The sequence below is a fragment of the Budorcas taxicolor genome, chromosome 3 (assembly GCF_023091745.1).
Source record: "Budorcas taxicolor isolate Tak-1 chromosome 3, Takin1.1, whole genome shotgun sequence".
NCBI lineage: Eukaryota > Metazoa > Chordata > Mammalia > Artiodactyla > Bovidae > Budorcas > Budorcas taxicolor.
The window spans coordinates 8684012-8710238 of NC_068912.1; the positions used below are offsets into that span (position 1 = coordinate 8684012).

The 26227-nt window shown below is 40.6% G+C and overlaps 2 protein-coding genes across 5 annotated transcripts in view; one reads left to right on the forward strand and one right to left on the reverse strand.

Annotated features, from left to right (window-relative positions):
* CFAP126 (cilia and flagella associated protein 126) overlaps window positions 1-7193 on the forward strand; it is a 28128-nt gene extending 20935 nt beyond the window's left edge. For 2 of the 3 annotated variants that reach the window (XM_052637411.1, XM_052637410.1), the window contains exons 3-6: window positions 4879-4941; window positions 5136-5216; window positions 5706-5882; window positions 6256-7193. In XM_052637411.1, the coding sequence (XP_052493371.1) occupies window positions 4879-4941; window positions 5136-5216; window positions 5706-5882; window positions 6256-6522 (588 nt within the window). In that variant the 3' untranslated portion in view covers window positions 6523-7193. Of the gene's footprint in view, window positions 1-3308; window positions 3336-4878; window positions 4942-5135; window positions 5217-5705; window positions 5883-6255 lie in introns of those variants that run through there. The other variant, XM_052637412.1, reaches the window with a different exon arrangement.
* Window positions 7194-8975: 1782 nt separating this feature from the next.
* SDHC (succinate dehydrogenase complex subunit C) overlaps window positions 8976-26227 on the reverse strand; it is a 30400-nt gene continuing 13148 nt past the window's right edge. For both annotated transcript variants that reach the window (XM_052636904.1, XM_052636903.1), the window contains 3 exons: window positions 23642-23703; window positions 15745-15908; window positions 8976-9835 (listed from right to left, as the gene is read on the reverse strand). In XM_052636904.1, coding sequence (XP_052492864.1) covers window positions 9731-9835; window positions 15745-15908; window positions 23642-23703 — 331 coding nt within the window. In that variant the 3' untranslated portion in view covers window positions 8976-9730. The remainder of the gene's footprint in view (window positions 9836-15744; window positions 15909-23641; window positions 23704-26227) is intronic.

Consider the following 26227-nt stretch of genomic DNA (forward strand, 5'->3'; position numbering starts at 1 on the left):
GCATTAGAGAACTGAATCAAATCATGAAAATATCGTGAGGCATATATTTTCAGTGGGGACTTTATGAGCCCTTCCAATTTTGAAAGAGTTGGTTTGATGAAAGAACAACAGCTGTACCTGAAGTCAAGCAGTCAATCAGAAGAATGGCTAAAATTTAATACAATTTTATTAGAAGCTTGTAAATGCCTGTTACTAGTTATATTACAATTCCTGTACGTGTCTGTGAAATACTAAGTGGAGAATTCACACAGGACTCAGGCAGGATTGAACCATGGATTTTAAAGAGACACAAATAACCTAAAATGGTCACCTCTCCCCACAGAAGAATGGGCTAGAGGATCCAGAAACAGACCCAAATATTAGGGAATACAATAAAGGTGGTATTTCAAGTCGGTAGGAAAAGACGGCTTATTCAGTAAATGATGCTGAGACAAATAGTTAGGTATTTAGAGTCTGACCTCAGTTTAGTCACCAAAACAAATAACAACAGAACAAAAATTTAAATATAAAAACTAACCAGGGGTAAATACTGGAATGTACAAAAAGCTTTCAAAGCATAACATCTGGAAGCACAGAAAGAGTAATATATTTGACTACATAAATATTAAGAAGCCGTGTATGGCAAAAAAAAAAAAAAAAGAAAAGCCACAGACAAAAATTAAATGAAAACCTGGGGGAAAATGTTTGTAACATAGTTGACAAAGGGCTGATTTCCTCAATACATAAAGTTTCAAACAGTTAATATAAATGATCAATAGCCCAATAGCAAATGGCAAAAAACATGAAAGGCTATTTTCAGGGGAAAAAAAGAGAAATAAAACATATAAACACAAGGAGGGGAAAACCTCATAATTAAAGAAATGAAAATGTAAAAAATGAAACACCATGTTTCACCTACAGTTTAAGAAGCAATACACTGTAATGGTTAAAACGGATTGCTCTAGAGTCAGAATACTTGAGATTGAATCCTGGTTCTACTCCTTACTGTGCATTCTCTTGTCTCCTAGGTCTGGGTTCTTGTGAGAACAAAATGAGAAAATATAGTAAAAAGCAATGAAGTCTGTGCATGCATATAGTAACTACATTAGTTCTTATTATCAGGTAGACAAAAACAGGGAAACCATTGGTATAGTGTTGAAAGGGAGTGGAGAACTAGGCATTCATGCACACCACTGGCAGATGTATAAACTGGCAGGGTCTTTGAGCAGCAATTTGACACTTTATACTCATAATGATATATAGGTAGGTAGATATAGATTTTCATTGCAGCAATGTATGTAACAGCAAAAGACTGGAGATGACCTAAATATCATCTAAATTAGACTAAAAAATACATGACGGTATACCCTAAAATGAAATAATATATTGTTATGAAAAAAATCCCCCAAATGGTCAAAAAAGCAAATCGCCAAACAATGTGGACAGCTTACTCCCATTAGTTTAAGAATGCCTATAATATTTCTGGAAGGAGACAGAAGAAAATAATAACATTAGTTGCCTTTGAGGAGCAAGAATGGGAGCTGAAGTCAAATGGAGATTTGCTTTTCATTAAATACCTAAAATGAAACTTTTTTCCCCATGTACATTTTTTTTTAATGAAACAAAACTAGTTAATTAAAAAAATGAGTGCAACCATCATATAACGTTGCATCTCTATCAGAAAAGCATACCAGCTAAAGATAGAAGTTCTAAGAGAGATGATGCTTGCTTAAGTATAATCATGGCTTTAGGGACCAAAATATTATCACTCTAGAGATTGATGAGAACCACAGAAACTGAACACACGAGTCTCCTTTCCAAAGCTCATATTATCCATCTGTTAACTGCCTCTAAAATAAGAGCTGTTTCTACCTCCACGTCTAGAAGTGTATGAGTGTTCTTGTACTTGGTGTATTGATTGGGATAAGGACTTTGGGGGAAGAAGGAAGGGAGAAGGACTGACAAGCATCCACTAAAACGCTCTTCTGGTTCTCAATGATCTATTTTTTTTGGACAACTTATTTCTTAGGTTTTTTCCTTTCATCTTAACACCTTACACATAAACTTTATAATTCAGAAAGCACAATTCCACTTTCTCCCTAACAACCCAGTAGATGGGGCTGATAACGTCATTTTAAATGAGTCTCAGAGAGGTCGCCTAATCCAACAGATAATAGGTTTGTGTCCTAGCACCACCACTCCATCTTCTAAATCTGTACTTTCCACACTACAGCGTTCTTTCATCATCCCTGCTCAATCTCATGGCACCAACTCCGGATTCCACCTCAACCCAGCCGACACCAAGCACCTGTATTCTTAGGCTCTATGATTCTAGAGCAGAGAAGGCAATGACAACCCACTCCAGTACTCTTGCCTAGAGAATCCCATGGATGGAGGAGCCTGGTAGGCTGCAGTCCATGGGGTCGCTGAGAGTCGGACACGACTGAGCGACTTCACTTTCACGTTTCACTTTCATGCATTGGAGAAGGACATGGCAACCCACTCCAGTATTCTTGCCTGGAGAATCCCAGGGACAGAGGAGCCTGTTGGGCTGCCATCTATGGGGTCACACAGAGTCGGACACAACTGACGTGACTTAGCAGCAGCAGCATGATTCTAGAGAGTGATGGTAGAGACAGGAGTCAATTAAGGACAAAGGATAAGATATGTTTTTCTTTCTGGGGACAAATCTGAATCAACTGCTTTTTAAAACATCATTCCTTTGTTCTGAGAAAATGAAGTAGGGTACCCTGTAAACAGGGTCTTGGCAGGACTGAGCACATTATCTAGATACTTTATTCCCTTTACCTCGCTTCCCCGGTAAAGGCTCTAGTACGTTATCTTCACAATACAAATGACTACAGAAATTCAGTGAAGGGATGTCAACTGCTTTATATCACACAGCTCCCATGCTCCTGTGTTGAATAAGGACTCAAACCCCAGTGTCTGGCTCTAAAGCATGTTGTACATTATACCACTCCACCCAATGAACAAACACTGCTCTTGGGTGCCATGATTTGCTAGGGTGGTTGAAGAGCCCAGTCAAAGACAACCTGGAAGTTCTTAAGCAAGCTAAGAACCTGGAAGTTACGCTAGAAAAGTCAGGGCCGCTATTCAACCAGTTTTCCCCCATTTATTTACTCTGTCCCTCACATCTCTAAAATGAAAATGCACCTAAGTTTCAGGGCAGAATACTGGGGGCACTATCAGCCAGTAAAATGAATAACAAGAAGCAAAAGGCAGCCCCTGCTAATTGCAAGGCTGTCCTGCAAGGGTTGCCTTCTGTGGTTGCCAGGCAACAAAGGTAAACAGCAGGAAGTGGCAGGATCATGGCCACTAACTACAGTGCCAACCAGGTAAGCACTTTTTTTCCTTTTCTTTAACATTTAATTTTGCCTTCCAGAGTCCACCTTTTGCCTGACCCCTCCCATAGGATTCTGATTACTGAATAGACAAAAAAAAAAAAAGTGCTATGTGATAGTTTTTTTTTGTTTTTTTTTTTAACCTCCTTGGCTCTCAGGGGAGGGAGGGCCCAAAGTACAAGTAATAAGTATTTCTGGGTCAAGTTTGTAGGCTCTAACCTAGAAGTCAGCAAATTTTTTTCTGAAAAGGGCCAGAGAGGAAATATTTTAGCCTCTGTGGGCCAAGTGATAAAATCAAAGATACTATATAGGTATGAGAGAAAACATTTTCCATAAAATTTTTTACAAAATTCAAAATATAATAACAATATAATTTTTTATATTATTAATGAAAAGAGTGAAATTCTTATAGGATGAGAAAATATTTTTGCTTAATTGGGATACAAAGTTAGTGTTCCCTTTTATCAAATCAACTGCAAATTTTCATCTATTAAGAACAGTTCTTAGCTTTCTCAGGCCATCTCGAAACACACAGGAGGATGGATTTGGCCCATGGGCCAGAGTTTGCTGACCCTGGTCTAGACCAGCACTATAATAAAAAGATAATGTGAATCACAGACGTAACTTCAAATTTTTAGTAGCTGCATGCTGCTGTTGCTGCTGTCACCTCAGTCGTGTCCGACTCTCTGTGACCCCACAGATGGCAGCCCACGAGGCTCCGCCATCCCTGGGATTCTCCAGGCAAGAACACGGGAGTGGGTTGCCATTTCCTTCTCCAATGCATGAAAGTGAAAAGTGAAAGTGAAGTCACTCAGTCATGTCTGACTCTTTGCAACCCCATGGACCGCAGCCTACCAGGCTCCTCCATCCATGGGATTTTCCAGGCAAGAGTACTGGAGTGGGTTGGTAGCTACATGAGAAACATTTAAAAGAAAAAGTTAAGTTTAATAATATATTTAATTTAGCCTGGTAAGTCCAAAATATTATTTCTAACATTTAATCAATATTTTAAATTATAATTAGATGTTTCACATTCCCTTTTTTTGGTACTAAATCTTCAAAATCCAGTATTCTTTATATAGCTGACCCTTGAACAAGGCAGGGATTAGGGCACAGATCCCCACACAATTGAAAATCTGCATCTAACTTAACAGTCAGCCCTCCATATCCAGGGTTCCACATTCACAGATTCAACCAACTATTGATCATGTAGTAATCTAGTACATATTTTTTGAAAAAAATCTGTAAGTTAACTTGCATAGTTCAAACCCATGATGTTCAAGGGCTGACTGTACATACAAACCACCTCAATTTGGACTGGTCACATTTCCAGGGCTCAAGAGCCACACGTGGCTAGTGGCTTCATGTTGGACAGCACACAGACAAAACGACTTACGTCCTCTCTGCAGTGAGTTAAAAGCTTACTTAGCATGGTTGTTCATGCCTTTGGTCTTCAAATCTAAAGAACTGTGTCTAGCTATCACTTCCTGGGCTTGGGACCTTTGAGTCTCAGGGATTCTTATCTTTCTCTCCACAGTACGAAAAACCTTTCTCACCCAAGTATCTGCAGAACTGGTCTCTTGCGAAGCCAACAAAAGAGGTATTCCAGCTTCAGTGCCCCCTCTTTACGTCATACTCTGTGTAATTCACTGGCACCTAAACTCTTTCAGCATTCTTTGCATTCCCATAGCCTCCTCTCCCTCAGCCCTTAATTCAAATTTAAGCCCTACAGATACTTTCTCCCACTTTTCCACTCCATCTTCACAAGCACTTTTCTCTCTACCTCTACCCCAGAGGATTTCGTCCCATGAAGGCTACACTCAGATTATTGCCAATGATCGTGGTCATCTGTTGCCTTCAGTGCCCCGTTCCAAGGTGAGACATTCATCTCCATTCTCATCTAGAAAGTTTAAGAACCAAGGCATAGACCTGGAGTAACAGAGGGAAGACTTGTAATCTCCTGCAGGCACTACTTGGAAGATTAAAGTGCAACCTAATTCACATTCTAACAAGAGTGCTCCCAAACTTCCAGCCAACAGGATAAGTTTAACACCCAGAACTCCTTAAGTTAATGAATGATTGGTATAAAATGAACACCTTCGGGTGATAATACTTATATAGTGGGTACCCGGCCAAACTTAGGCTAAGGATGTAGAATTTAAGCCAGTGGAGGTAAAGGGGATTAAAAAATTAGGGCAACCTAAATGAGAAAGGGGAAGAGATTGGGGAAGTTATGCTTTCAATCTTGTTTCGTGACAATCCCAAAGGTAAAAAGATGCAACTAACAAACAGAACAGACCTGCCAATAGGCCAGTTACTGTGAGTGAGAAGCCCTGTTGAGGAATCCCGTCTTTTTCCATTTAGGCAAGTCCTTGGGGCTCCTTCATGGGCACCTGGCAAATGCCTCTGAAGGTACCCCCTGCTCGGGCGACCCTGACCTCCCGTACAGCTGCTGGTGCTGCCTCCCTCACCAAATGGATACAGAAAAATCCTGATTTACTTAAGGCCTCCAATGGGTTGCGTCCTGAAATCTTCGGCAAGGTATCTTATTTCTCCCACTTAACCTCAATCCTATTTGCTTTTCAACCTCAGAAATGTCTACTGTTATACTACCACAATCCCAGCAGGGGGAACCTTTAACCAATTCTGTCTTATCCTGTCTAGTCCTTAAGCAACCTCTTGGGCCTGAAGGGATAAGCTAAGGACATCTTATCCACCCCACCCATCTCCCCCTTCACACAGTACAAAATGATCTGATCTCAAGGGGAGGTTAATGGTTACCAATTTAACTCGTATTTGAAACCTGACTTCTTGCCAATGGGATGGGGAGAAGGGGATTTAGAATTGAGATGGATTGAGAATGATCTAGGCCTAACTGGAAACATAATTGTCTCTTCTCTTCTACCCCTGACAGCCCCATGATCCAGACAGTCAGAAGAAACTCAGGAAGTCTATCACAAAGACTGTACAACAAGCACCAAGTCCCACCATAATCCCAAGCTCCCCAGCCTCAAATCTCAATTCCCCAGATCAACTCCAAAGCTCACATCCCTCTGCAGGTCACACTCCAGGTCCCCAAAGCCCACTCAACTCTCCAAAGTGCCCACCTGGAAGCCCGTGTTTGCCCCATGCAGGCCGTAATCTAGCCGAGGTCCAGAAATGCAAACCTGCAACTCCGTAAGGGACTAAGGTACCGAGTGGCTTGAGGAAGACCCCCCCCCTAATCAGAGAAATTACAGATGGGAATAAAGGCAAATTTGTAAAATAAACTTTTTTTGTTATTGGAATATAGTTGCTTTACAATTTTGTGTTAGTAACACTGTATGTTGAATCTATTACTGACTTGAAATTTTTCTCTTCAGCTCTTCAGGTAGGAGGTAGATGGGCACCCCCCACCTCACTCCCCCAAGGTAAAGCGATTGGAGATTCATTCCCTATAAACTGAAACTCCACTCCAAGACAATAGCAGGACAATTAAGGCAGGAGGCTGGGCCCTGTTCAAACCACTTATTTCTCACTCTGGAAGTCAGACCTCCCCAACCACACATGCGCAGAAAGTCTCCTTGCAGGCAGAAGCAGGGAGCAATGTCAAGGGATGCTCTACCCATAACGCCTCTTCAGTAGAATCCACCTTGGCTAAGAGATGTGTGCACTCACCTGAGAGAATCCTGATATACCACATATGGACTGTGAACCAGACAAATCAAAATGATTGGCTAAAGGACACCAACAAGAAATAACTCATAATTCAAACCGCTTCAAGGGTGCAAGTCTGGGACAGTCTGCCTGTGTGCCTATCCACATGTATTATACTCTTTTTCCTCTTAATAAATACCTTACTTGCTTCACTACTTTCTTTGTGGGAGTTCTTTTCTGCAAAGCCAAGGGGCCAGGGCCCTTGCCACTGACCACTGGTCTAGTAGCTAGGATTTGGTGCTTTCACTGCTGCGGCCCAGCCTCAATCTCTGGCTGGGATACCAAGCCCTGCTCTAAGCTGCTGCAGGCCAAGGCCGCCCCAGGTCACCCTGGCCACCTCTTTTAACCCATAATTAGAAGGGTTGGAGGAAATAAATACCCCCCTCACTTTTCACCCCGAGTATGAACTACCACTTAAAAGTCAGAAGTACAACCATTTAGAGTAGGGCAGGTGTACGTGCACTTGGAGGTGGGGAAGAAAAGCAACAGGATGCCAGGGTAGGAGATACGACCCTTGTCTAACAGATCATATCTGATATGAGAGAACACACAGGGGAACTAAGAGTGGTAAAAGCAAAACTTAAGCAAAAATACAAATACAACTTGAAAACTGAAGCTACAGAAGTGATGAGACAGAGAAGAAAAAGGGCAACAGGCAAGTAAAGTTGAGGCAGAATTACATACATGACCACTCTGCCCCTCCCCTGACCCAATGACCTGAATGATTAAGAAGCCACCAAAAAAGTCCCCTATTAATTTCCCAGCCTCTCATTTCTGTTATCTTTATCCCTGTTCTGCAACTTCCTGGCACTGGCTGTTACATTTAATGCACTTGCCAAACCTTTCCCAGTTCTGATACCCAGTTGTTCCCTTGTGAGCATGGATGCCTCACTCTGAGGACAAGTACAGAGGACACGTGGTGTGCACTGGAAAGCGTGTTAGTCGCTCAGTCCTGTCCAATTCTTTGCGACTCCGTGGACTGAAGCCCACCAGGCTCCTCTGTCCATGGGATTCTCCAGGCAAGAATACGGGAGTGGGTTAGCATGCCCTTCTCCAGGGGACCTTTCCGACCCATGGACTGAACGCAGGTCTCCTGCATGGCAGGCAGATTCTTTACTGTTTAAGCCACAAGGGAAGCCCCCGGTGTGCGCTGGAGAAGGCTCCAAAGACTTCTCGGGGCCAGTATAGCAAAAAGGGAGACGTGATCATCACTTAAAGCCAAGGACTACTGGGAGCTGGGATGAAGACTGATGAGGCAGCCAAGCAAGGTCTTCCTCTCTGATACCAATCACAGGCACTGCTACTTCTCTCCAACCCAAAGCTTTAACTGGCTGGTGAGCAACTCAGAGTGACATACTAAGGAGATCAGTCACCCCAGCATTTCTAGAGACTACCAAAACAGCACTCCCACCATAGGGAGCTAGGGACCCAAAAGCCTGGCCTATATGGATTAGGAAAGTAGCAAGTTTTCCCCTAACACCATAAATGTCTGCCAGGTTTCCAACAATCTTTCTACCCTCCACTCTCCCCTCCCCTGATTTACATACTTAGCTCATGGTCCCTTGGCCATCCCCTCCATTGTTCCACTGGATTCTAACTTGCTGAACTGTACCTTGCGGCTTATAATCCGTTCTCAGTGGGATTCTGGAGTTTATAACAAACTAAAAGCTCTCCACAGCTTAACTTCCTTTCTCCTACTTTCTTCTCTGAGGTTTCGGCATATTAAATCCCTAGCTACTTCTGTTTGATTCCCTGATAATTTTTCCAGTGCTCACTTAAAAGGACAATTTGCTTCCCTCCTGAGGAAGGTAGGATTGGGAGACGCAAGCACCTGAGAGGAGGAGACCAGAGGGAGACCAGACAGGGCAGGGAGGAAACTGGCTCCTCCTCCCCAGTCGCCACTGTCTTGGTTTCTCAAAGTATCAATGAGAGTCAAAGGAAAAATAATAATTTTAATTCAGTTTCAGAAAAAGATGTCACGTGATTCTGGATTAGAAAACATGACAGTAAGAGGTTTGGTTTTTCTGGAAACACAAGGAAAAGAAATAACCCGTAATGGAGTCAACAATAATTTTCTGGATTTTCTTCTTGCATCAAAATCTATATATCTTCTCCCCAAGACCTGCTCCAAGAGCCAACTTAACTCTTTTTATCTCCTGCTAGCTGGGACAGGCTAATTCTCCTCCACCCCCACCCCCTCTCCTTCCAGTCACATTGTGTGGGTGCTAAAGACCCTGGGCTCTGACCAATGGACAGAATTGTCCTTTGAGCCAGCAACCCACAGGCAGTGGCACCCGAATCCCCACTCCCAGTCCCCATGGCAGAGGCCACAGAGCTGGCATTGTTTCCACTGTCTCAGGAAGAAGGAGCCAAAGGCTGACCCTCAGCATAAATCAAGGCCTAACATGGAGAGAGAAGGAAGGCTCCCAAGCCCAGAGTAGGCTGCAAGCCGGGGGCAAGAAAAGGGAGTTTTTGCAGTCATTCCATCCTTAGAAATAAGGGGAAAAGTGGACCCTTTCCCACCGTTATGGTTCTGTAAGGTACTCTACTGCTGAGCTCCAAGGGGACCTGCAAGCAAAGAAGGGTCTAAACAAACGAGAATAACTTTGGCCTGGCCAAAGACAAGAGTAACAAACAGGAAGACAGGTCAATGTGATAATTTGTAGGATGACGACACTGGGAACTTCGGCTCTTCACATGGCAGCCAGCCCTACAGAGGACAACACAGTAAGAACCAGGACAGCCACTCCAGACTGGTGTAGCTGGGAAATTGTCAGGCCTTTTCCTAGGTCCCACATCTGTAAAAATAAGAAAAAAAAAATTTCAGCAATCAGGGTCCTGGTCACTCTCATAGCTCCTTTCTCAGAAAAGAACTCAACTTAGAAACAGGTAATTTCTCTCAGCATGATTCTAGAGAAAAGCACTTCTCCCTTATTTGTGACCTTTACCTTCCTTGAAACCCACAATACGGTACCTGCCACCCTCTTATCCCAATGACAGTAAAGGGAATCGATCCTCAGTCCCTATATGTAAGAACTTTCAGACTAAATAGATAAAACTTTCCCTTGTGACAACAAAACCAGATCAAGGTTTTCTGAAGTGTGTTTCTCCAAAAACTAGTTTCTCAGAATGTTAAAAGGCGTTACATGTGGGGAAAAAAAGTTCTGAGGTCAAATAAATTTGGCAACTGTTTAAATATAAGACTTCTCAAACAATTTACTAATGCACACTATTAATCTCCAACATGGGGATATAATACATGGTTTTTTAGATATAGTCAACCTCTGAATCCTCTTTGGGAAGCAACATTTGTCCATTGGGAAACTAGTATTTTTTTTACAAAATACTCTTTGGGGAATTCCCTGGTGGTCCAGCGGTTAAGACTCCACATTTCGAATGCAGGCGGTTCAATCCCTGGTGGGGGAATAATCCCCCATGACTCAAGGCATGGCCAAAAAAAACACTACTCTTGGGATCTAGACTCAATTTTGTTTTGACTGGTGACATGCCCCCACCACTAAGAAATATCTTTTTAGTTAGTACCCAATGTCTGTGTATATATATTTTATATATAAAAGCTCATGAAACAATATGCAATATTTATCAACACCTTCTGTGTTATATTCTGTATGGTATATTCTATTTAAAGTTCTTTTTTGTTGGTAGCAACCCACTAAATACATTTTCTACCCACTGAGTCAAAAAACACAGTTTAAAAAACACTGATTTAGACTCTCTTGTGCCCTAGGGATATCAACGTATCGTATTCTAAAAGCTCTCCTAGGGCAAAAGCAGAGTCTTCAGGTTTCACACTTTCCACACACGACTGCATCAACACAAATAAGCCCACACTTTAAGAATGCTTCAGAGAAAAATTAGAGCCTGGAAGAAACTCAAGATGAGAAGATGTCCCTACCTCAGGTGTCAAACAGCTTCTACCTAGATAAGATGAGGAGTCAAAAAGATAAACAGTTGCTTGCTTATAAAGGAACAGTGCAGTTCAGTTGCTCAGTCGAGTCCAGCCCTTTGCAGCCCCATGGCCTGCAGCACGCCAGGCCTCCCTGTCCATCACCAACTACCAAAGCTTGCTCAAACTCATATCCATCGAGTCAGTGATGCCATCCAACCATCTCATCCTCTGTCGTCCCCTTCTCCCACCTTCAATCTTTTTCAGCATCAGGGTGGGAAATGAGTCAGTTCTTCGCATCAGGTGGCCCAAAGTATTGGAGTTTCAGCTTCAGGATTTCAATGAATATTCAGGAATGACTTCCTTTACGATAGACTGGTTGGATCTCCTTGCAGTCCAAGGGACTCTCAAGAGTCTTCTCCAACACCACAGTTCAAAAGCATCAATTATTTAGTGCTCAGCTTTCTTTATGGTCCAACTCTCACATCTATACACGACTATTGGAAAAACCATAGCTTCGACTAGACAGACCTCTGTTGGTGAAGTAATGTCTCTGCTTTTTAATATGCTGTCTAGGTTGGTCATAGCTTTTCTTCCAAGGAGCAAGCGTCTTTTAATTTCATGGCAGCAGTCACCATCTGCAGTGATTCTGGAGCCCAAGAAAATAGCCTCTAACTGTTTCCACTGTTTCCCCGTCTATTTGTCATGAAGTGATGAGATCAGATGCCATGATCTTAGTTTTCTGAATGTTAAGTTTTAAGCCAGCTTCTTCACTCTTTTCTTTCACTTTCATCAAGAGGCTCTTTAGTTCCTCTTCACTTTCTGCCATAAGGGTGGTGTCATCTGCCTGTCTGAGGTTACTGATGTTTCTCCCAGAAATTCTGATTCCAGCTTGTGCTTCATCCAGCCCAGCATTTCTCATGATGTACTCTGCATATAAGTTAAATAAACAGGGCGACAATATACAGCCGTGACATACTCCTTCTACAATTTGGAACCAGTCTATTGTTCATGTCTGATTCTAACTGTTGTTTCTTGACCTGCATGCAGATTTCTCAGGAGGCCAGTCAAGTGGTCTGGTATTCCCATCTCTTTCAGAATTTTCCACAGTTTGCTGTGATCCACACAAAGACTTTGACACAGTCAATGAAGCAGAAGTAGATGTTTTTCTCTAACTCTCTCGCTTTTTTGATGATCCAATGGATGTTGGCAATTTGATCTCTGGTTCCCCTACCTTTCCTAAATCCAGTCTGAACATCTGGAAGTTCTTGGTTCATGTACTACTGAAGCCTGGCTTGGAGAATTTTGAGCATTACTTTGCTTGCATGTAAGATGAATGCAATTGTGCAGTAATTTGAACGTTCTTTGGCATTGCCTTTCTTGTGGATTGGAATGAAAACTGACCTTTTCCAGTCCTGTGGCCACTGCTGAGTTTTCCAAATTTGCTGGCATATTGAGTACAGCCCTTTCATAGCATCATCTTTTACGATTTTAAATAGCTCAACTATTCCATCACCTCCACTAGCTTTGTTGATAGTGATGCTTCCTAAGGCCCACTTGACTTTGCACTCCAGGATGTCTGGCACTAGGTGAGTGATCACAGAATCGTGGTTATCTGGGTCATGAAGATCCCTTTTGTACAGTTCTCCTGTGTATTCTTGCCACCTCTTCTTAATATCTTCTGCTTCTGTTAGGTCCACATGGTTTCTGTCCTTTATTGTGCTCATCTTTGCATGAATGTTCCCCTGGTATCTCCAATTTTCTTGAAGAGATCAAGATCTCTAGCCTTTCCCAGTCTATTGTTTTCCTCTATATCTTTGCACTGATCATTTAGGCTTTCTTATCTCTTCTTGCTATTCTTTGGAGCTCTGCATTCAGATGGGTATATCTTTCCTTTTCTCCTTTGCCTTTAGCTTCTCGTCTTTTCTCAGCTATTTGTAAGGCCTCCTCAGCCATTTTGCTTTTTTGCATTTCTTTTCCATGGGGATGGTCTTGATCCCTGTCTCCTGTACAATGTCACGAATCTCCATCCATAGTTCATCAGGCACTCTGTCTTATCAGATCTAGTCCCTTAAATCTATTTCTCACTTCCACTGTATAATCATGGGGATTTGATTTAGGTCATACCTGAATGGTCTAGTGGTTTTCCCCACTTTCTTCAATTAAAGTCTGAATTTGGCGATAAGGAGTTCATAATCTGAGCCACAGTCAGCTCCCGGTCTTGTGTGTGCTGACTGTATAGAGCTTCTCCGTCTTTGGCTGCAAAGAATAGAATCAATCTGATTTTGGTACTGACCATCTGGTGATGTCCATGTGTAGAGTCTTCTCTTAAGTTATTGGAAGTAGGTGTTTGCTATGACCAGTGCGTTCTCTTGGCAAAACTCTGTTAGCCTTTGCCCTGCTTCATTTTGTACTCCAAGGCCAAATTTGCCTGTTACTCAAAGTATCTCTTGAATTCCTACTTTTGCATTCCAGTCCCCTATGATGAAAAGGACATCTTTTTTGTGTGTTAATTCTAGAAGGTCTCGTAGGTCTTCATAGAACGGTTCAACTTCAGCTTCTTCAGCATTACTGGTGGGGGCATAGACTTGGATTACTATGATACTGAATGGTTTGCCTTGGAAATGAAGAGATCATTCTGTCATTTTTGAGACTGCATCCAAGTACCGCATTTCAGACTCTTTTGGTTGACTATGAGGGCTGTTCCATTTCTTCTAAGGGATTCTTGCCCACAGTAGGAAACATAATGGTCATTTGAATTAAATTCACCCATTCCAGTCCATTTTAGTTCACTGATTCCTGAAATGTCGATCTTTACTTTTGCCATCTCCTGTTTGACCACTTCTAATTTACCTTGATTCATGGACCTAACAGTCCAGTATTGTTCTTTACAGCAATGGACTTTACTTCCATCACCAGTCTCACCTACAGCTGGGTGTTGTTTTTGCTTTGGCTCTGTCTTCATTCTTTCTGGAGTTATTTCTACCCTGTTCTCCAGTAGCGTATTGGGCACCTACCAACCTGGGGAGTTCATCTTTCAGTGTCATATCTTTTTGCCTTTTCATACTATTCATGGGGCACAGTGCTTTCAAAAAAAATAAAGGTACAATGCTTTACAGAAAAGTTGAGTCCTACTGGGTGGTGGTGATAGGGGGATATTCTCTAGCATATCAGAGACCCTGTCACTTCCTACTCTCTTTCATCAATTCTACCCTCCACTCCATTAGATTTTTTTTTCTTTTAATGTAAGGGTAGATATGCATTTACATGAATATGAATATACAGGGAAAGTTCTGGATGTGATCTTGGAGAGACAGCAGTGAGCAGTCCTAGAGAAAGATCTTAGCTCTCTTCCCAGGAACTGAACCTGGATAGCCTGGATGAAAACCAGGAATCCTAGCCACCAGACCACCAGGGGATAGAGCCTTGTTAGATCTTCTGGCAGCCCAACTGTCAAGCTCAGAGTGTAAGAACTATGGACTGTCACAGAGAACAAAATCCTGTCCCACACTCAGAGCCAGGACTTGCTAGAAGAACAAACAAAAGCAGATTTAAGGGCTTAAGAAAAGCCCTGACTGAGTTCTGACATTTTATAAAATCTCTTCCCCTTCCCTCCTCCCACTCTGAGACAAAAGCAAATATATGGCAAGTCCCTGCCTGAGCCAGGATGCCAACAGAGGAAGCTGATCAGCTGATTTTATTGGAGAGCTTTGTTCCGTGGAATAAGAAGTCATTAATGGAAATGCTCTCCCTCTCTCTCCCCTTCCCCTGAGGGAAGTGAAGTCATTTTGAATCAAACTGAACACTGCCCCAGGGAACAGTTATAGATACACTTAATTTAATAGGTCATTTAGTCTCTCACTTTTCTGATTCCATTGAACTGTCTATTGGACCAGACTAAAATTCACAAAGTGCTTGTCTCTAGGCTCTAATGTGGAAGTTACAAAAGGTCAAGTTAAGGCAACAACATCCAACTAACAGATGGCTCAGGGTGACAGAGAATGGAAAACCATAAAGAAGGAAGCTGTAATTATCTTCCTGACAAAGGAAGCAAGACCAGGGGTAGGGAGACCACAAAATATCAACCTTAAAGTGCTGTAGGAGAGATTGATCCCTGAGCTAGGGCAGGTTTGATTCCTTAAAAAAAGAAGGGGACACCAGTTTGAACTGACCCCAAGCTCATGTAAGAGGCAACTTGGACAGAGTTTAGGCTGTCAAAAGATTTCTAAACCCAATACTGAGATCCTAGAGACTCGGTTTCTTGTTGAAGCTGGTCCTATTCTAATAGTTCAAAACAAATAAAAAACAAAAGCAGTTAACATAATCCAATATCAAGGTAATAATAATCAGTATACTTGACTCCAGATCTGTCACTCTGACTTGATGGGAAGATCAAGACTGAAAGCAGTAACTATGTTACCTAGTTCATAAATGAACCTCCAATGTCTACAACAGTGCCTGACACAACAGGTAACAATTTCTGTCTGATAAATATGCCTTCTATGCCAGATATGTGGCCTGGCTTCAGGGGTCTCTTTTAGTAATGACCCTATTAAAACTGGAAGAGTTCACGGAGACCCTGAAAGCATCTGCCAGGTGTATGTCCGGTGCACAGCTACATCACCAGCTGTGCTGCCTGGCAGGGCCCAAGCAATCTAGTTTAGCTTTGTCCAAGAGGCCCTTGAGCAAACATCCAGCACAACTAACTTTAAGAACAGTACTAAACCCAGACCAGGGACAAGAATCTGAGCCTCTCCATTCCTTTCACCTAGAAAATGTACAGGTCTACAATTAACTTACCAAGTGTCGGATCCCATTCCAGGTGTGATACATGAGAGGGAAGACAAGTGCAAATTTGGCTGTGTGGATCAGTGCTGGCCCCAAACACAGGGACTTCACAAATTCCAAATGAGACTCAAAGCTCCCAGGGACCAAGAGGGCCGACAAGCCAAAAAGAGAGACTCCTGAGGAGAAACAAAGTAAGCCCATCACAGCGGTCCATCAGCTACAACCAATAAAACACATAGAACTTGTTTCTATGACAGCCCCTAGCACTTCACACAATTCTAAACCAATTTAAAATGGGGAAGATTTAAACTAATGTTCACATGTGTAGGAGAAAGGTTCCGTGGAATCTGACTCCAGTCTGTTAAATTTACAATATATATTTTAGCATCTTAATCCTCATCCAACATAGCTCTCTATAAAAACTTTACCCACCACTTTAGACGTCACCTCTGCTGTATCTGTATCATCTCAGTAAGAAAAAATAAAAACACTATACTCAGTTCAAGGAAAAGACCGAAAAAAATTTTTTTTTATTCAATCAAATCTCTACCACACAAAAATTTTACTCAAAATGAATCAGAGACCTAAATATAAGACTCAAAACCATAAAACCAGAAAAACACAGGAGTAAATCTTTAGGACTTTGGATCAGCAGTGGTTTCTTAGATACGACACCAAACCAGAAGCAACAAAATAATAAATTGGAGTTCATCAAAACTAAACACCTTTTGGGGCCATCCATTTCTCCGTTAGTCTGGAAGAACACTGATGCTGAGAATAATTACTGTGGCTAAACTTCAGATTGTTGGAGCATTCACTGTATTCCGGGGGGGCAGCTTTCTATAAGTTTGCTGTGGCTGAAGCAAGAAAGCAAGCATATGCAGACTACTATAGAAATTATGATTCCATGAACGATTTTTGAGGAGATGAGGAAGGCTGGTATCTTTCAGAGTGCAAAGTGATTTCACAGTGTAAAGAATTTCTTTAGGTTGAGTTCCATGGAAGTTTTGTCACTGAACTCTAATCTGAACTATGAAACTATGACATAAGAATAATGGAATAAGGAATAATTTGTGTTGATAAATCAACAAATACTATGGAAAAAAATAAAAAACTTTTGTGCTACAAGCAATGCCAACAAGAAAGTAAAAAGACAACATATACAATGAGAGAAAATTTTTGCACATTGTAATGTCTGATAAGGGACTTGAATACAGAATATATTAAAGACCCTTACAGCTCAACAATAAAAAGGCAACCTAATTTAAAAACGGGCAGAGGATGTGAATAAGTCTCTCTCCAAAGAAGTAAAAGGTCCATAAGTATATGAAAAGATGCTCAATACCATTAGTCACTAGGGAAATGCAAATCAAAACTACGAGAAGCCACTTCACACCCACTAGAAGGCTATATACAGTTAGTGCTCCATACCCATGGGTTCTGCATCCAAATGAATTTAAATGGAAAATATTAGAAAAAAGATTCCAGGACTTTCCTGGTGATCCAGTGGTTAAGAATCTAGCTACCAATGCAAAGGACACAGGTTCAACCCCTGGCCCAGGAAGACCCTAGATACTCGAAAACAATTCTCAGAAATGTTTTGCTTTCCCTCAGGGCATGAATACTCCTGCCACCCCACCCCCTAGAGGCTGCAGGGGGGGCAGACAGGCAGAGTATATCATGAGATTAGTTTGACAACACTTTAGATAAAACAACAATCAGGTGCTGCCAACCTGAGTTTTAATCATCATTTGAACAGATTCACCAAGCCCCTTTTAGATATTTTCATTTTCTTTTGCAGTGATATCTATAGGGGTTTACTGGGAAGAAGTATCAAAGTTTACAATAGCTTCTGGAAGTGCCAACAGGATTTACTGACAATATGCACAGTTCTTTGTGTTGCAGCACTTAACTGCAGAGAAGTAGGCTGAAGTTGGTCTTGGCAGTCAATAGAAAGCACTATTTAATTTTTCTTAGTGATTAGATGGGGCAGTCAATGTCTTTGTTTTCCCAATTTAAATTGTTTAGCTGTTAGAACAAGGTTCTAGGAGGACAGTCTTATTTTCTGCTTCCCAGTAAACTAAACATTAAGAAGAGGACTTGGGAAATTCCATACTTAATTTCTTCTCACATACTTTTCATTTGTAAAGAGAGAGCTTTGGCCAACCTGTGACTGAATTAACTGACTGATATTGTGTTTGAAGCTGTGACACAATAAGAAATACACATGTGGTCTTTTCCCCAAATCCTGGTATACAGCTCCCAAACTCTTGGAGTCAGAGGTTTTTGTATACTAATGAGATGGCTGGAAGCTGGGGGAGCCTAGACAGCTTCAGGATGGGGGCTAGCTGCCAGGAAGACCAAAGCATGATTTGAGGATTGGGACTTTTAGTCCCATACATCCCTCCCCTTCCCTGTCTACTCCCCACTTCCTCTCACTACATACACACGCCTGGGAGTGGCTGGTGATCAAGCTAATGACCAATGGCCAAGGATTAATCAATCTTGCCTAGGCACTGAAGCCACCATAAACTATAGGATTTGGACAGCTTCTAGGTTACTGAACACAAGGATGTTCTAAGAGGGTGGTGTACCCAGAGAGGGCATGGAAGCTTCACACATACTTTCCTCGCCGTTCCTGTATACCTTACCCTGTGTTATCTCCTCCATTGGTTTTTATTTTATTTTGAAAACCAGTATGTCTAAATAAAGTGTCTTCCTGAGTTATGGTGAGCTCTTCTAGTAAATTATCAAAACTGAGGAAGGGGTCATGGGAACCCTGGTTTACCGCTGCAACTTTATATATATATAATTCTCAAAGTCCTAGCTAGGCATTATAAGCAGAAAAGGAAGTGATGAGATAGTAGCTAGTTAGTGACAAAGTTGGAACTGAACTCAGAAATATCCAAAGTTTGTGCTTTTTCTCTACACTGTCTCAGTTGGGAATGACCAGGGTGTAACACATCACATCTGAGAATCAGTAACTCATGCCCCATCTCAGGAAAAGCCCAGAAAAACAAAACAGGGATCTCAGAGTTCCATTAGTCACTCTATAATCTGGCGGTTCTTTGGCTTTTCTAGAAAAGAGTGACTACCTGAGCAGGTTTGCCTACACAGTCAAGTGACCTCTCACTGAAGTTCTGGTTTTCAATCTGACCTATTTTTAAAGACTATCCAGAACACTCAGGACCATTCTTCTTCCCATTTAAGTTAACTGTACAATTTATTTACAGCTGTGTTCTTCTAACATATCTGTTGTTCGGCATTCATTCATTTCATTGCTGTACGTTGCATTTTGATTACCCTTTCCCAGTCTTATTCACATTGCAGCTTCAGCTACCTGCCATTTTCAAGGAATTTACCTAATTTCACCTAGGTTTTTACACTGTTGCTATGAAAAATCACAAGTATTTTAATCCCTTACAGAACCTAAGCAATGGAAAAGTGTTACTGGCTTCTTTTTCCATCTTGTAAAGAACTGCTTGTAAAGTTCTTCCTCAATAAATTCTATTTAAAGTCAAACTAGTATCATCATGCTTTTTTAGTTCAACATGCTCTTCAGAGTATCAGCCACAAAATCTCTACAGTATGAATAAACACCTAATCATGGATTTGTCTAGCCCAGTTTGTTCTGTTACTGAAACAAATGAGAATGTAAACCCTTTTTGATTTCTTATGGGATCAAGTTCCAACTTCTGGACACAGTGGTCAAAGTCCTTTACAGTCCAGGACACTTCCCAGCCTTATCTTTTGCCACTTTTTCCATAACACAACTCTTAAACAAGTGGATCTAGTTATCATTATCCAACCTTATCTTCTGCCACTTTCGTAACACAGCTCTTAAACAAGCAGATCTACTTATCATCATCCAAGATTCTGGATGCTTTGCAAACCCTGTGCCTTTGCATCCGGTGGCTTCTCTGTCGGAACACCCTCCTCTCCCTCCGTTTCATGAATTCTCCCACCCGTTCTTCTTTCAAGATCTCCATCTCCTGCAGAGTTGGTCTCATTTCTGGGACCTCGTATCTCTATTAAAAAATTATCCCAGTGCATTACAAATATTTATTTGTCTTATTCCTTAGACTCTTTTACCCTTGAGGGTAGACGCTTTTATCACTATCCAATTTCTAATGCGTGACAGAAGATTAATTAGAAGTTAGGAGGAACTGGCTCCAAACAGGAAAAGGAGTACGTCAAGGCTATATATTGTCACTCTGCTCATTTAACTTATATGCAGAGTACATCATGAAAAACGCTGGGCTGGAAGAAGCACAAACTGGAATTAAGATTGCCAGGAGAAATATCAATAACCTCAGATATGCAGATGACACCACTCTTATGGCAGAAAGTGAAGAAGAACTGAAGAGCCTCTTGATGAAAGTGAAAGAGGAGAGTCAAGAGTTGGCTTAAAGTGCAACATTCAGAAAACTAAGATCATGGCATCTGGTCCCATCACTTCATGGCAAACAGATGTGGAAACAGTGGCTGACTTTATTTTTCTGGGCTCCAAAATCACTGCAGATGGTGACTGCAGCCATGAAATTAAAAGACGCTTACTCCTTGGAAGGAAAGTTATGACCAACCTAGAAAGCATATTTAAAAGCAGACATTATTTTGTCAACAAACATCCATCTAGTCAAGGCTATGGTTTTTCCTGTGGTCATGTATGGATATGAGAGTTGGGACTATAAAGAAAGCTGAGTGCCGAAGAATTAATGCTTTTGAACTGTGGTGTTGGAGAAGACTCTTGACAGTCCCAAGGAGACTGCAAGGAGATCCAACCTAGTCCATCCTAAAGGAGATTAGTCCTGGGTGTTCACTGGAAGGACTGATGTTGAAGCTGAAACTCCAAAACTTTGGCCACCTGATGCGGAAAGCTGACTCATTTGAAAAGACCCTGATGCTGGGAAAGATTGAGGGCAGGAGGAGAAAGGGACAACAGAGGATGAGATGGTTGGATCTCATCACCAACTCAATGGACATGGGTTTGGGTGGACTCTGGGAGTTGGTGATGGACAGGGAGGCCTGGAGTGTGTGGTTCATGGGGTCGCAAAGAGTCGAACACGACTGAGCGACTGAACTGACTGAGGAGGAGCAAACATTTCTGAACTGACCACCATAAGCAAAGTGACTGACATGGTTGCATTCATTTAGCCTAAAAATCATTGGAAGGACAAGAGCAGTTTGTTTATTAGGTTAACAGTTTCCATTACTGGGCTTCACTGGTGGCTGAGAAGGTAAAGAACCTGCCTGCAATTAAGGAGACCCAGGTTTGATCCCTGGGTTGGGAAGATTCCCTGGAAAAGGTAATGGCTACTCACGACAGTATTCTTACCATGGACAGAGGAGCCTGGCAGGCTATGGTCCATGGAGTTGCAGAGCTGGGCACGACTGAGTGACTAAGACACTCACAGAAGCACCCACTGAGTGCTAGAGGATATGAATGGTAAATAAGGTAGATGCAGGTCCTACTCTCTGAAGAGTTTACAGTCTAATAAAAGAGATTTATAAAAAGCTGTGAAAAACAGTGCAATAAGAACTATGAAGGAACAGTGTTGCGAAACTGAAAACTAATAACAGAACTAGAAACAAACCAGAGCTACTACTTTAGATATGGTGGTAAGTAAAGTATACTCTGAGCTGCCAATTTTGTGGAGATCTACGAAATAAGAAGGAACTAACCACACACTCTGTAGCAAGAGGTAGGAGTGGGCACTTCAGACCAAGGGAATAAAACATGCAATGACTCTGGTATGAGAAAGAGTTTTACCTGTTCCAAAGAATTCAAAGACAAGTGTGGCCAGAACAGAGTAAGCAAGGGGAGAAATGGCAGGATGACTTAGGCAAGGGCCAGATCAGGTAGAGCATTTTAGGTCACGGTGGACAGTTGAATTTTAATATAAGTGCAAAGGCAAATACTGTAAGAGGAAGATCCTAAGTGTGACTTGATTCAATTTATCTTCAAGAGATTTTTATTGTTCTTGCTGTTGTGTGAAAAATAGACTGGAGGAGTGCCACAAGATTGCAATGATCACCGCTGCTGGGACTGACTTCATTTCAGGTCAAATGATCCAATTCTTCTCGCCATTTGGTCCAGTACATACCATCTTCCAAGAGACTACTGCTATCAAATTTATCGTGCTTCTCATCCCTGTTTTCCTAAGTCAACATCCAGAGTGTATTTTCTTGAAATCCCATCAACTCTGGAATAGGCATTATTAATATTTTAAAACAAGGAATTAACAGAGGCTTAGAGAGGTAACTAAGTTGCCTAAATCATCCACCTAGCAAAAATCTGTTCCAGTTTTGAAGTAGGGACTTTCAGAATTTAAGGGAAACATGGTAACTACTATTTTACAGCAATCAGCTACTGTTACGGAATTGAGGGGAAAGGTTTGGGAAGAAGGGTATACATGCTAAAAAATACAAGATCATTCAAAGGGGTAAAAACAGAAAAAAATAATTATTAAGTTCAGCTGTGAAAAAAATACATACAACTTTAGCCATACGTAGTAAACTCATATTTCTTTACACTATAGTCTATGAAAGAGTCAATACCCTCTTTTTTCATTCAGTAGCGATAAATATACTGAGATAATAATGGAACTATGTGCATACTCAGTCCTGTCCTACTCTATGCAACCTCATGGACTATAGCCAGCTGCGCCCCTCTATCCATGGAATTTTTCAGGCAAGAATACTAGAATGGGTTGCCATTCAAGATCCAGGGGATCTTGCCAACCCAGGGATCAAACCCACGTCTCCCACAATAGGAGGCGGATACTCTACCACTGAGCCACCTGGGAAGCCCAATAATTGAAACTATAGCCTAATAAATAAATTGTTCTTGTCCTTCCAATGATTTTCAGGACTGAATCTGTTCATAAACACCACCAAACTAAGCAAAAAGCATCAATCTAAAAGTTATAAGATTCTAAGTAAGAAAAAATAAAGTAACTATGAATTCATAGTTAGAATAGGCTAATCCTAAAATTTATCCTATTATTTACATGCAAGTATGTTAAAAATCAGGAACTGTACAGATTCTCAGACAACACCAATCATCCTTATACCTGGATTCTGTTATTACTTTACCAACCAAAGAAAAGGTAACACAGGAATAATAACATTGGATCTTAAGATAGGAGTTCCTATCCTTACTTGATTACCAACAAAACTAATCTAATTTTGAATCACAGACTTAGTTTTAGATAATTTCTCCACTGTCTCAGCAGTAGCTTCCTAAATGCAGGATCCCTATACTTGAGCCACTAGTCCTGCTGATGACCACTTCAGTAAAAACATACTCTGTGGAAGACTAGGAGGGGCCCCAAAGGATATTACGAAAAACAAATGCTGCAGCTGTATTTCATATTATATTAATAAACAAACAGAAATTGTGGTTTGTTACCAGGGTCTTTTGAGATTGGAGAATGAGTTAGTATTTCTGTACTTGATCAATTCCAAGTGATGAAAAATGGGTGTTAAAACAGATTTTCTGAAAGAATAAGGTTGATGATTAACCTTGGACTGTGTTTGGTCAATGTTCAGTCAGCCAGGCTATCTCCATTATATTTTTGTTATCTGTTCTCTGTAATGTCAATAAATATAATATCAGGACATGCTAGGAATAGTTTAAAAACTGGATAAGAAAAAATAAGAAAAATTTTTTTAAAAGAAAAAAAAAAACTGGTTAAGAAAAGAACCTGAGCTTTGTGAGAACTCATAATTAACAGTTAAAGAAATGAATAAACAATAAGCTTCAATGGACTTATCGTTTTCTCTAAATCAAGCTGCTGAGTTGCAAAAGAGGCACTATCAAGAGCTACAGAAATAGCAAAGTTTTTCAAAGAAATAATGTGTGTATGCGTTTGTGTGTTCATATGCAGAAAAAAACACACATACATACCTGCACTCAAGGCAATACCAGTGCCACGGTGGCAAATGGACATCGCCATGGGAAGAGACCAGCTGAAAAGAAACACACAAAGGCAATTTATAAGAGTAATAGAGGACACCATTGTAGAGAATCTATCTTGGAAAAGAAAATATAAACTACTTTGGAAATAGGCAACTATTTATCACAAAGCAAAACCAAACAGCTTTCATATTCCTGTGTTTCCACTCTCCAGTTTAAAAGTAAGAAAATGATTTATTTAAGAAGTCCCCCCCCTTTCTAGACTGCATCACTAACAGAGAAATTAATTAAGACTCAAATTCCTTTCATAAAAGAAAGAACATGGGTCAAAAACATCAGTTAAAGTTGCATACAGTTAGAAAATAAACACTAGAATACAACCATCTGGGTCCTTCCTTTCCTCCAGTAGTAAGACAGAAGTAGAAGAAAACTTGAGTTTTATTTATCTACTGTTTCATATAACATAGTCATCCATGAACTTTATTATCATAGAACCAAAAATATCCAAATTGAGCATATCGTTCACTCCCTAGTAAATTACTTATCTCAAATTTAAAATCTAATTTTGCTGGATTTAGTATATATTTCTTAAATCCACAGGTGTTTTGAAACACTCCATCATCAAACCCTTTTAAAAATCATGTTCTCATCTGTCTGTCTGCCAATGCTTTTCCTTAGAAGGCTAACCAATACTTATATAATCTGGACCTAGTTCTCTTGCTCAAGAGAGAAATGGAAAGAACAGGCATCTTTGGATAAAGTTAACATTCATCCTGGAAAGTCAGCTTAGATAGAGAATGTTGAGCATAATCAGACTACATAATCCACACTCCAAATGAAAGGAATTCCAGCAGATTGAAAAGATCATGAAAAGAAATTCTATGTAATAAAAATGGTCACAATAATAAGTGTAATAAATAATGTCTGTATAATAAAAATGGTCACAATAATAAGTGTAATAAATGTCTCTGTAAAAAAAACTCTATGTTAAAAACCGGTCACAGTATTAAAAAAAAAAAGAATGTCTAAAGAAACCAAGAAAACTAGCCAGACACCACTCTAGATCAACTCAGACTAACAAGATAAATATAAAAGGCAGAAGAAGAGCCTCATAACAAAGGACAATCAGAGAACAATGGCATAATTTGATCAGAAGAATCAGGAGACTAAAACCCAGAATGAGCTGAGGCTTGCAAAAATGTCAAGGACAACAAAAAGGGGCTTTTAAGATTGTACTCAGGGAAAGAAAGCCTCCTAACTGGGGTTGACAATTTTATGTTAATAGATGACAGAGTGCAAAGCAGATTGCTCAACTACTTTATTTGTCAAAGAGAATGATTATCAGACTAAAAAAGGCAGAACAAATATTGATTTGAGAGAACTGGGGGGAAAAAAGCAGGGAAATTATAAGACATTACTTAGCATTCCAAATGCACTTAGGACTCCTGGCCAGATGAATTAAATCCCAAGAGCTAACACATGAAATATAACCATTGATCTTGTAATTGTTAAGAAATACTGAAATGGAAAATGGGAGTGATATGAAATCAAATGTTAACCTAACTTTAAAAAATGGTTAAAATCATAGACTGGTTAGCCTAGTACCAAGCTGCTAAAGGAAATTTTATTTTCTAAATAATCATGATAGTATTTCTAGTCCCATATGATCTAGCATCTTGTCACTCCTCATCACACCGTATTTATATTTAGCTCCTTGACTCTGGGCAGGACTTCATGACTGACTGCCTCAAGATGCAGAGCACAGCACATCTGGCACTGCATGACTTCCAAATCACTTGCGCTCCTTCCATCCCTTCATCCTTCTCTCATGCTGTAAGGAAGCCTGAAATAAGTCTATGCAAAGAGACCAAGTAGAAAGATCCATGCAGAGAGAAAACAAAGGCCCCTCTAAAAGCCAGAATCAATCCAAAACATGTGAGTAAACGAATCTTCAAATTATTTCACCCCAGTTTGTGTTTTCTCGTTGAGGCCTCAGAAATCATGGGGCAGAGACTAATAGGTCACCCCCACTATTTCCCTCTGAACATTATGTAAGAGTCTAGCACAGAAAATCAAGACTGATTTAACTCAGTTAGAGAAAAGTGATGACTAGAAGCCAGTAAGATTTTCTTTAGGAACTTTTTTTTTTCAGGAAACACTGAGATCCTTTTCAACACAGGTTATATCTTATTCACCTTTGTATTTCAACTTCAAAAAAAATACTAGGCACACTGAGCAATTAACAAACATCTGATTTGAAGAGTGCTAATTTTTTTCCCTTTTTTTGACTGTTAGAATATTAACCAATAAAAAGCTAGAGACACAGGATATGTGAATTTCAGCAAGTGATCTAACAATCATACTGTAAACAATACTATCAAAAAAGCAAAAAGCAAAGAAGATATATAAATGGCCAGTAAATATATGAAAAGATGTTCAACATCACCAATCATCAGAGAAACGCACATCGAAATCACAATGAAATACGTCTTCACATTCATTAGGATGGTTATTATTAAAACAACAACAGAAACAGGGAATCACAAGTGTTGGTGGGGATGTGGAACACCTGGAGCC